The sequence below is a fragment of the Chanodichthys erythropterus genome, chromosome 9 (assembly GCF_024489055.1).
Source record: "Chanodichthys erythropterus isolate Z2021 chromosome 9, ASM2448905v1, whole genome shotgun sequence".
In the NCBI taxonomy this organism is placed as follows: domain Eukaryota; kingdom Metazoa; phylum Chordata; class Actinopteri; order Cypriniformes; family Xenocyprididae; genus Chanodichthys; species Chanodichthys erythropterus.
Genome location: NC_090229.1, coordinates 22699480 through 22712230, shown reverse-complemented (window position 1 = coordinate 22712230; position 12751 = coordinate 22699480). Strand labels below are relative to the sequence as shown.

General features: G+C 35.6%; 1 protein-coding gene across 1 annotated transcript in view; it reads left to right on the top strand.

Moving 5' to 3' along the window:
* Positions 1-12751, top strand: part of ralgps1 (Ral GEF with PH domain and SH3 binding motif 1) — a 148224-nt gene that overhangs the window by 26300 nt on the left and 109173 nt on the right. The window contains exons 6-8 of the mRNA XM_067393908.1: positions 12-95; positions 7599-7688; positions 10154-10246. Coding sequence (XP_067250009.1) covers positions 12-95; positions 7599-7688; positions 10154-10246 — 267 coding nt within the window. The remainder of the gene's footprint in view (positions 1-11; positions 96-7598; positions 7689-10153; positions 10247-12751) is intronic.

Below are 12751 nucleotides of genomic sequence, written 5' to 3'. Positions count from 1 at the left end.
TGGCTGTTTAGGAGCTGGCGAGCTGTGGATGGAACAAGAAGGAGAAGCACAGCCTTTCACCTAACGTTGTGGCCTTCACACGGAGATTTAACCAGGTAAGCAATACTGCACTAGTCAGCATATCCAACAGGTGCACTTTAAGATTATTTATTACAAGCTTAATCTGCTGCAGTAATAATTTCCTGTTTGCTAAAGTTGGTGGTGGCTTGAGCTGAAGACTAATGTCCTGCTGCATGTGTAATTCTGGCATATGGGCATAAGGATATTGTCACGGAACGTGTGTGTAGAATGAAGCGCACAACAGGAATAGTCCAAGAAATAGAATTTATTAAACAAAGTCCAGAACAGGGAGAACACAACCACGTAAAACATAGACCATAACAAACCAGGAATGAGGGAGAATAAGGTATACATGGAGCAAACAAAGGAAACTGATAAGGTAATTAACAGAACTGGTGAATGGAATCAAATAATCACACACCGGGAAACTAGGAGGTCACAGGGGAAACACAGAAACATGAGGACTCTGACAGATATATAATTTTAAGGTATTTTGTTTTTAATTTAGATAATACTGATCATTTCACTGGTAGTTTCCTGATACATTAGTCATTTCAACAGGAACTCCTGTTTGTTTCCTTGTATAGCAGTTTGAAAGACATTTTTATAGCAGTTAACAGAGACATAGAGTGCAAAATTGCTGATCAGGGGATAAATTCCTGTTCAGCGCACTCTTATTCATTGCTTTTCCGGGGTTTAAAACCTGGGAAAGTCCACCAGAAATAAATCATATAATGGAGGTCAATGTATGTCATTATACTGAAAGAGGAACAACTCTGTTGCGACACTATGTTCTAGTTGCAGACACAGCTGATTTAGCACATGTTGTGTTCAGAAACCATCGCTGATAAAGCAGATTTAATGTAGATGATTTAGGCTCTAAGTTTGGGAAAATAACACTAGTCTTGTAATATAATAGGTTTCCACTTGTACAATGGAGTTGCTAATAAGGTTCACATCTTTGGCTATTTTAAATAACATGATATCTCTTTACTGCATATTACAGTTTTGTAATGCAAACAGGTGCCTTAGATAGACAAATGCTGGTCCATTAGTTAATTCATCCAGCAGCTGCGAAATAAATAACAAAATATATTCAAAACAGAATCCAACAGAAATGTCTGTGATGGGTTTTTCTCCCTTTTTGCCATCCACATGCCATCCACTTTAGTTGTCTGCTCCAGTGGCACGTTCAGGGACATTAAATGCATTACTATGTTGTTTTACAACAGTGGATCTTAAACGTTCAGACAGAACACCACCTTTGAAAAATCAAAACAACATCCAAGAACCACCTAGTCGCAACAATTTTTTCAGCAAATTGACATCTCTTTGAGTGCAAACTTTTTAAGTAGATCTGAACAGGTTGAAATGGTTGTGATTCATGAATGCTTTGAAATACAGAGGTTGGTCTCTTTTTAAAAAAAAAAAAGAAAAAAGAAAGTGTAAAAAGTTTGTTTATTGTAAAGCAATTGTTCTGAGCTAATTATATTTTATTTTATACAAAATATATATTTTACAAAATAATTTAGACTCAAAAATTGAGGACACTAAAAGGTTTCCATTTTCATGGTAACACAATGTCCAATTTCAAAATGGTTTTCACAGAATCAAATTTGAGTGTTTATGCTTTTACATGATGAATATGATTATTACTAAAATATATGATAGGAAATGAAAGGCAATAAAAAAATGATGACTGCTGAAGTGTCGACTGCTGGGAAACTGACAGTTAACCGGCTGTGATAGATTGACAGGAGGAGCTCTGATACTGCTCTGAATGTATTAGTTCACCCAAAAATGAAAATTATGTCATTAATGACTCACCCTCATGTCGTTCCAAACCCGTAAGACCTCCGTTCATCTTCAGAACACAGTTTAAGATATTTTAGATTTAGTCCGAGAGCTTTCTGTCCCTCCATTGAAAATGTATGTACGGTAGACTGTCCATGTCCAGAAAGGTAATAAAAACATCTTTAAGGTAGTCCTTGTGACATCAGTGGGTTAGTTAGAAGTTTTTGAAGCATCAAAAATACATTTTGGTCCAAAAATAACAAAAACTATGAGTTTATTCAGCATTGTCTTCTCTTCCGGAATCCTTTCCATTGAATTGATTCCATTGAATCCTTTCATCTGTCGGTGTTGGTAATGCACTTTTACGTCGCCGTGGTTCTTTTTGGCGATTAGGACATCCGCGACATTTTGAAGCATCGAAAATACATTTTGGTCCAAAAATAACGAAAACTATGACTTTATTCAGCATTGTCTTCTCTTCCAGGTCTGTTGTCAATTTGCGTTCGTGACTCCGCTTCTTCTTCTTCTTCTTTCCTGTTTGACGGCGGTTGGCATCCAGCTTATTGGAGCATTACCGCCCCCTTCTGCTCCGGAGTGTGTTTCATGACTCCGCAGTGATGCTGCTGATGTAAGACGCTGCTGACCTGTTATCTAGTGCGCCCGAGCTTCGTTTACAGTCTGAGGGAGACGCACGCTGTATTCAAGCTATTCTACATTGTTTGTATTTTGGTATTGCTATATTTTTTTAAATGGTGCATAAGTGTGCATGTCGCGGATGTCCTAATCGCCAAAAACAACCACGGCGACATAAAAGTGCATTACCAACGCCGACAGATGAAAGGATTCAATGGAATCAATTCAGTGGAATCAATTCAATGGAAAGGAATAAAGTCGTAGTTTTTGTTATTTTTGGACCAAAATGTATTTTCGATGCTTCAACAAACTCTAACTGACCCTCTGATGTCACATGGACTACTTTGATGATGTTTTTATTACCTTTCTGGACATGGACAGTATACCGTACATACATTTTCAATGGAGGGACAGAAAGTTCTCGGACTAAATCTAAAATATCTTAAACTGTGTCCCGAAGATGAACAGAGGTCTTATGGGTTTGGAACGACATGAGGGTGAGTCATAAATGACATAATTCTATTTTTGGGTGAACTAACCCTTTAATTTGCTGCAGTGCAAAGTGAAACAGTCAGAACACAAAGCCAAGGCCGCTATTATTCTTATCACCTGCAACGAGCAGTCACAAGAGCAGACGGTCTCACTGTTGCTGTCATGAATGTATGAGAGCAAAGCACCAGAAGTAGCAGTGCTATTGCTTATGTCGCAGCAGAGCTGAGCTACCGATCTTAGTTGAACACCATGGGTTGATAAGAGCAAAATGGCACCAGCGCTATTGCCTACAGTCTATCATAGTAATGCTGAGCTCCAGACAGTTTATGTGCCACATCCCCTCTGTGTTTGTTTAAACACCAGAGGCCGGGCTGTCATCGCAAAGGGCTCTCCAGCGCATGCTTGATGGATCCATCATGACTGTTTTGCGTCTGTCCCATCAACATGCCATGTCTGTACAAAGGTTATCGAATCAAGGCATTTGCGGATCCCTAAGACGTGCATAAAACTGGAGTGCCAGGCACGTAAGGGAATACAGAGCTGAAGCAGCTGCATGTGAAGCAGGCCAAGGCGACAGTGGCCTGTGTCCTCTCTCTCTGTGCACAACACAGGCACACACATTATAATGACCTGACCAATTCATCTATTCCCGCACACTCTACTGTAAATGCACAACACTTTCTTTATCCCCACTTTTGAAAATACGGTTATAAATATCCACTTATGAAGGTCAGTATACAGTGGGGATGAATATGAGATTTATTTACATGGCATTTCATTTTAGAAGAGCTTAATGTCTTGGAAGTGGCCATTTGAGGTCTGCAATTACATTTGCCATTTCGGTCTTTTTAATGTCACCATCAACAACAAATGTCTTATATTTCCAGAAAAAAGGAAAGATTCTGTTTTGCTGCTTAGTCACATTCTAAAAAGGTTTTCTGGCAAGCTTGTGTATAAGAGGAAATACTGTCTCTTCACAGTTTTTTTTCCTTATTAATTTATGATTTCCTGTATTTTTTTAGATTTTTATTATTATTATATTTTGTTAATCTGTTTTTAGGAGTCTGTTAAAGGGTTAGTTCACCCAAAAATGAAAATTCTGTCATTTATTACTCACCCTCATGTCGTCCCACATCCGTAAGACCTTCGTTAATCTTCGCAACACAAAGTAAGATATTTTTTATCAAATCCGATGGTTCAGTGAGGCCTGCATAGACAGCAATAACACTCCCTTTTTCAATGCACAGAAAGCTACTAAAAACGTATTTAAAACAGTTCATGTTACTACAGTGTTTCAATCTTAATATTCTAAAGCGACGAGAATACTTTTTGTGTGCCAAAAATAACAAAATAGCGACTTTATGCCACAATATCCAGTGAAGGGCGATTTCAAAACACTGCTTCAGCAAGCTTCGAATCTTTATGAATCATTTGTATCAAATCTGTGGTTCAGAGCGCTAAATCACTTGATTTCAGTAAACGAGGCTTTGTTACGTCATAAGTGTTTTGAAACTTCAATATTCACGTGACTTTGGCAGTTTGATACGTGCTCCGAACCACTGATTCAAAACCTATGATTCGTAAAGAATCGAAGCTTCATGAAGCAGTGTTTTGAAACCGGCCTTCTCTGGATATTGTGAAATAAAGTCGGAGGGCCCTATTTTAACGATCTAACCGCAAAGTGTAAAGCGCACAGTGCAGGTGCACTCAGGGCGTGTCCAAATCCACTTTTGCTATTTTAAAGAAAGAAAAACGATCTGTGCGCCGGGAGCATTTTTGAAATGGGTTATCCCTATTCTCTTAATGAGTAATGGGTGTAACGTTAAATAAACCAATCAGAGTGTCATCTCCCATTCCCTTTAAGAGCGAGATGTGCTCGCGCCATGGCGGATTGCTATTTACATGGCGGTATTTGTTGGCGGAAAAGCTGAGCGCTTTTCAAGCGAAGAAACCGATCTGCTCGTGCGCGAAGTTAAAGCGGGCTTGCAAATGCAGGCTTTCAAATAGCTCCGCGCGATGAGTCAGTTAATATATATGTGTGTGTATTGGCACGATTGTTCAATTAATTAGCCAATTTCGTTCATCATTATAAGTAGTAATAGGCTGAATTGAAAATAGGTAGCATAATTCTAATACACGCAATGACTATTCATCATTACATTTTTTATATTTATGTAGTCTACACAATAATATTCTTTTACACTGTAATCCTTTTGTTTTTAATATTTGGCATGTTTGTGTGATGCGCATCCCTGTGTGTAATAAGCAAAGTCAATGCGCACTGTGGACGCACCCAGAGGCGCAGTTTCTACCAATGCGCTCTAACAAAAAAATATTGCGCCATTGACTTTAGACTTTAGACCAGGTTTGAGTTGGTCTATGGCGCAGTCTATTTTCAGCTCCTTAAAATAGCAATGCGCCTGAACACACCTCTTTTTTAGACCAGCACGCCCATGGGTGCACTAACTGGCGCAAATGCATTTACAAATTTAAGGACGTGGCGCTGAACGGGAAAACGCGAACGGCACCGGACGCAAACTAGCAAACACACTTGCGCCTTACGTCGCATTGCGCCGGGTGTATTATAGGGCCCGCTGTTTTGTTATTTTTGGTGCACAAAAAGTATCCTCGTCACTTTATAATATTAAGGTTGAAACACTGTAGTAACATGAACTATTTTATATACGTTTTTAATAGCTTTCTGCACATTGAAAAAGGGAGTGTTATTGCGGTCTATGGAGGCCTCATTGAGCCATCGGATTTGATCAAAAATATCTTAATTTGTGTTCCGAAGATCAACGAAGGTCTTACGGATGTGGGACAACATGAGGGTGAGTAATAAATGACATAATTTTCATTTTTGGGTGAACTAACCCTTTAAAGTTTGAGCAAACTTGTGTGTGCTGGCAGTTGGTATTTGCCAGCAGAGCAATTAAATAACATAGCTATAAATTATATAAACCTTCACTAACTCTACCTTCGCTAAAGTAGTTTTAACTATAATGACGAGAAGAAAACTGTGTGCGCTGCAGTCAGAGTTCTTGATTCTCTAACGACTTTTTAAAACAAATAGAGAGTTAGGAGCCAGAGCATCCACCGGATTTCACTGCATTGAGATGCGCATCCTGGAAACGGGAAGCCTCGGGTGCCGCTTCACACTGTCACTCACCGCATAATAACGAACTCTCACGCGCAAAGATAATAATAGCAGAGGCTACACGCAACACGTGAAATAATCAAACCAATAAGTCTAAAAACAGCTGTTGCATTTTACCGCGCAGCATATGCATCAGTGTAACAAATCAACATAAAAAATATAAAATCGCTCAGAAATCTGATAATGAGGGGGCTAGGCCAAATAGTCAAATAGTACAATATCAGCATGAGTGTAATCAAAATGGTTATGATTTGTCTGTATTTTTTTTTTTTATAGAAATAACGTTTTTTCTACGGTTCAAAAAGCAAATTACACAATCAAAGAAAACAATATAGGGATAATTTACTTTAGGTTCTGATAAAATGTTTCATTGTTTAAAATTAATTTATAAATGGTTTATGTATCCCTGCCTCTGCTAAATTATTTTTATCCCTGGTGGGGATAAAAAAAAATATATCCCTCCCAGGTTATGCTACTCCACAAACCACCAACAGAGCATATAAAACACCAAAAATATATATATATTTTTTTAAACATTGTCAAGTAAAACGCTGGCTAAAAACGTTTATGAGAGAACGTTTTGAGAGGGAAACTTTTCAGACGCGCATTCCGACTTCGTCTCAGCGCCAGGAGCAAGTCTAACGAGCGCGGAAAAGGTGCAGGTGACTTCGAGGGAGCTTCAGTTAAACAGCAGTGAACTGGGGTCAGATGAGATGTTGTCAGGCTATGTCGGTAAAACTCAGAAAAAATAACACGACTGTCCAATCAGCCATTATACTGTGTTCGTGGCGAGCACTCAAGAATTGCATGCGCAAATGCGCCGGCGCGCACTGCATAATTACTTTATTATTGCTAAAATAAAGCGCAATAGAAACTACGAGCAATGACTGTCGTTTGAAAATGAAATTGCCAAACATGCGATTAAAGCTGCCTCAAATCTGTGCATGCATGCATGTATTTGTTGACATGGTTTTAAAGCTATTGTTATCCAGTTTGTTGGTCTTAACGTCTTAAAAATGCACATATGTACAAAAAGGAAATCTAAATTTTCTCGGGGGAGCATGCACCCGTACCCCCCTAACAAACTACATTTTATGACCTCGGTAATTATGAAACCCTGCGTACATGTTCTATAAATTCTATCTAATGAAATCTGAGGTAAACGTGTATTTCTACAAATGTGCGCACTTTTACTTTGAGAGTAAAAGTTTGTATATGTAGTATGCACTGTGATCAAAAATAAATGGGACCAAACGCGATTGAATGTAAAGGTTTGTGTCTCGTTATTCTATTAATAACTACCGATTGATTTTGCATTTCTTTTAGAAATTAAGAATTATTTGTGTCATTGTAGTCATTATTTGTGTCATATATAGTGGCCCCCTCATTTTTAGATGGGGCCCCCCCAAAAATAAAATTCTGGCTACGCCACTGATTTACATATGACCTTTTCTTCTCCTAGGTCAGTTTCTGGGCAGTGAGGGAGATATTGACAGCTCAAACACTGAAAATTCGAGCAGAAATATTGGGCCACTTCATCAAAATTGCCAAGGTGAGACATTCTTTGTTTTTCACGGTTCCCTCAGCCAGTGCAGCTTGGTTACTTTATCATTAATTCTTTTTGCATTGTGTGTGTTGCCATGGCAGCAGAAATATAACCCTATAATTTTAATCAAGTTCAGTCAAACATTTATTAATATTTGTATTCACATCTGAATTGCATTTTATATCCTGGTAATTGTCCTTGGCACTGGTGTTACCATAACTTGTGTTATTAGAAGTCCATTAAACATAAAAGTTTCTGTGGGCGCTTTCAAGAATTGTCTTGTAACAGTGGGCAATTTTAATGATGTTAGGCAAGTCTTGATATATTAAAGCCTTCTGTTTTAGATCAATGAGAGTGAGTAGAGAGGTTGTACAGGAGTGGTGAGTGTTTGTGGCATGAATGGAGGATGAGGGCTTCATCTGACTGTGATCCATCTCAGACTCAGTTTACACAGCTTTCAATATATCCAACTGTAAGAAAGGCAGAGCCATTACATTTCTTAATTATCTTCAAATGAAGATAGCAACCAACAAAGGGAGAAGACCTAAAGTGTCATATATGTCATCATTGTTACTCCTAAACCAAATACTGTAATTTCTCATTACTCTTAATTTCTCATCTGAAGTCATAACTACACACAGTTTAGTACTCTCAAATCATTTCACCCTTTTTATTTGACTTTCCATCTGTCTTGTAATTGCTTTTAAAATGTAATTTAGTACAGATAGCTGCATTGAATTGAGAATAAATGAGCTGTAAAATGAAATCGAAGAGGATTAAAAAAGTTGTTTATATTTCCAGTCCACTTCTATTGTTCAAAGTAAATTGCTATTTACTGAATCATTCAATAGACAGTAACATGGAGTTTATTGTTTTTAAGTTTTGATTTGTTTTGATTTCCAAATAATAATAAAAAAAACCACTTATATTATCAAGATTAAAATTTTTATTTAATTTAAAAAGAAATACGTCTCTTGAAATGATACTTGAGAAATTTCCCAAACCATCATGCGGTTATTTAGATGCTTATCTTGTCGTTCGTGCCAACAGTCACACACACAGAGAGCCACAGACTGCTGTGAATTCAATCAGCCTAAATACTCTCCTGAAACTCAATGTACCATGACACAGGAAACCCGCTGAATGACTCCTGATGGTTGAACACTCACCCTGCTCCACCTGCCAAACCTGAAAGAGCTGCGTACCCTGCTACCAGCAGACATGCCCTAGTTAGCGTTAGTGGGCTATGATAACGGTTATGCTAATAGATAAAACAGATCGGCCAATGACTTAAAAACCAAAGCAGCGCTGCTTTCTTTTTTTCCTTAAAGGTGGTTGACACATAGTGCTTTACAGAGGTCAGCCTAGTAGAGGGAAAAAACAGAATGAGAAAAGTGTGACAAGGCCAGAACAGAAAACATTGAGTGAAATCCGAATATATCAAAATTGATATATTTTGATATATTGATCCGAATATATCAAAATTGAATGAAATCCAAACAAATCAGTGTACATTGACTAACCCTCTCGTGCTCCTTGCTTACTGTTTAAAATTACCTTTTTTTTTCTTTCTTTTTTTCAAATGAAATCAATGTACTGTCTATATTTTTGATTGAAAATGTTTTTTTTTTTATGTATTTATTTAATATTTTGTATTTTTAGGGTATTTTATGGTACTAAATTATATTTATGCAGTAGTTATCTACTTTTTTGAGCATAGACTTGAAAATGGAATTTCCAACTAAAACTGTCATAAATCTTAAGTTTGGTCTCTTTTTAAAGAAGACACTTGGCAGATTATTGCTGAAGTGGGGAAAAAAAAGTTAACAAAAAATAAATGTTTATTTTTATGAAAAACATTTTTCATAACGTAACTTTTGGATTACATTTAGATTACTTTTGTGCTAACTCTTATTTGATGTCACAAATATTGTAGGATAATCTTGTATTATTTTGACAGATACAAAGAAAAAATATATTTATGAAAAACACTATTTTAAAATTTAAAAATGCATTTTCCTAAACATGTTTTACTCTAAAACTATGAGAAAATCAAAGCCATACATCTAAAAAGTTGTTACAAAACTGAGGTATTCTAAAAAAAATAGCTTTCAGTAAGATTTTGTTTGGGTGCAGTTCCAAACATTTCCAATAGATAATGGAATATGTTTCTTATTAAATTCCAATGCTATAATTTTTACCTCAAGGGATACAAGTATGACAACTTTTTTTAAAACTTTTTAAATCATGTCCATTTTTTTTTTTTTTTTTTTTTTTTTTTGAGTGTTCACATAGCAAGTGCCAAAACCTTTACCAAGTTTTGTACCATTACAATAAAGTAAAAAATTCTAAAAAATAAACCATACTTTTATTTTAGTGGGTCCTTATTTATATGAAGCCTACAGTTGTCTTACGTGAGTCATGTAAGTGGGTTAATGTTTATTGAGACTGTCTCTTCTGTGTTTTCATAGAAACTGCTTGAGTTAAATAACCTGCACTCTCTGGTGTCGGTGGTCTCTGCCCTTCAGAGCGCACCCATCTTCAGACTGAGCAAGTCCTGGGCGGTAAGCAAGACCTAAGCAAGGTTTGGGTGGTCTTATTTTTGTTTTTGTTTTTGTTTTGTTTTTATTTTTATTTTTTATTTATTTTTTATTTTATTATTTGTTTAAACATTTTTATTTATGCATCTAGTTAAAATATATAAATAATATTTATGTAAATAGAAATGTATAAGATATATAAGCCATACAATAAAAGGTTAAGTATGAAAAATATAGCTTGCATGGAAATTTAGTGTTTAGTTGATTACCTCAATGTGATCATAAATTCTGAACTTTTAATTTGTGATATAGTTTCATAGCCTCTGCAGCACATACAAGAGGAATTTTCCATTATTTAGGAAGACTTGAGGAAAAATCTCTCCTTTAATATTCTGTTCACTTACAGGGGATTTATTGTGTATAACCACCAAATGCTAGCCTTTCTGCTGCTTTATAATTTAGCTGACAATGCAGTGTTTGTGTTTATTTCTCCTGGGAGCCCTAGTGCTCTTGGATTTCCATTGATCTTATTTGCAGAGAAGACCATCTGAATGCATGAGGACAGTGAAAGAATGAGCCTATTGGATCTCTTTCTGAACATTTAAGTGGCTTGGAAAAATTTGAAAGGGTTGTTTCTGTGACCTTGTTTATCGTTGCCAAAGCTTTAAATCTATTTATAAGTATTTGCATCACCCCAGTTTTATGTCCAAAAGCTTTTGGCCTCTTTTCTTGAGAGGAAAAATAGACGGACTAAACTATATGCTGTACTGACAACATTTACAACCAGCCCTCAGTGAGCACATTTGAATTAGCTGGGTACTTCAGGATACTTCAACATTTATAGTACAAAGAATTATATATGTTTTTTTTTTCATGCTCATTAATTAATATTTTATCTGTAGGACTGTATTAAAAGCTTCTGAATTGGTATGGCAGATAAGCCACTTCTTTCATATTCTCCTTAAAATCATACTCCATGCCTAAACTGATGAATATCATTTAATTTCTATCTTGTTACTTTTTACATGTACTTTATGCAGAGCTGGGTAGATTACTTATGAATTGTAATCAGTTACTGATTACAAATTACATGACAAAATTTGTAATCAGTAATATAATCTCTTAGATTACAAATTTTTCATAACGTAACTTTTGGATTACATTTAGATTACTTTTGTGCTAACTCTTATTTGATGTCACAAATATTGTAGGATAATCTTGTATTATTTTGACAGATACAAAGAAAAAATATATTCCAAAAAATATATTCTATTCACCAACAAGAGCCTCAACAGATTCTTTTTAAAGTGCCAATGTATGGACATTTATTACTTCAAAATACTAACACTAATGTACCTTTTAGTGTTTGCTGATATTAACACTGAATAAAACAAAATCACATCTTATGATTTTAAAACATATTTACTTAAAATTAAGGAAATTTAGAAAAGAGCATCATTACAAATACAAATATGTGATGTGATCTGCGAAAACCCATCACATGGTGAAATTAATACCATCAGTACCATATGAAAGCTGGATTCAAGCCCTTTCCAAATCTGATTTCTTTCATTGCTTGTATGTAACAAAAGTGAAGTCGGCTGATCACTCTGATTTTCAGGAACGGAATTCTGAGAAACACAGTTTTAAATAACTGTCACACCCTTTTTTCGCATAGACATGAAAATGCACTATCCAAACATAAATGGTTGTAATTCAAGAATGCTTTGGAATATAGACCTAAGATTGGTCTTGTTTTAAAGAAGACACTAGTCAGATTATTGTGTTATTATTATAAATAAATCATGAAAGTGGAATTAAAAAAAAAAAAAGTTGTAGAAGTTTAAATTGATGAAAATGTAAAAATATAATTGTTTATATTTTATAATGATATTTTACAAAGCATGTTTTACTCTTAAACTGCAAGAAAATAAAAGCCAACATTCCAAATTTTAGGTTTAATTTTTCCAAAAATTAGCTTTAAGTATGATTTTTGTTTGGGCGCAGTACCAAATGTTTTCACTTGAAGACACCCAAGCTCCATATCTGACCATTTAAGGGCACCTCCATTTATTTGAGTGATCTGAACCATATATTTCCATATTTTCTTACAATTTATGAAGTAGACATCCTATTCAGAAGTGGTATGGACAGTTTGGCAGTATTTGATTTGAATTCAACCTCTAATAAACACATAAATTTAACATGTGTGTTCATTATAGCTCCATTGTTCTCTTGTGCTCCACTTTCTCATGATAACGTTGTATTAGAAAAAAAAAAAAAATCTTTGCATGCCGTAGTTTATACAGGACTGGCGGGAAATTTGCATTAATACACCTTCATTCTACATGTTATGTGGTTTATTTTGATAGGTGAACTGTCTTTGTAGTGTTAAGTGTTTTTTTGTTTGTTTGTTTTTCCGCTGGGTGTGTTCTTCAATAGTAACGTTAAAGAAAGACAGCCTTGGCACAATAAATCGCTATTTTTCTGCACTTAACAGGTGAATTTTGCCAAGATATTTTCAGAGAT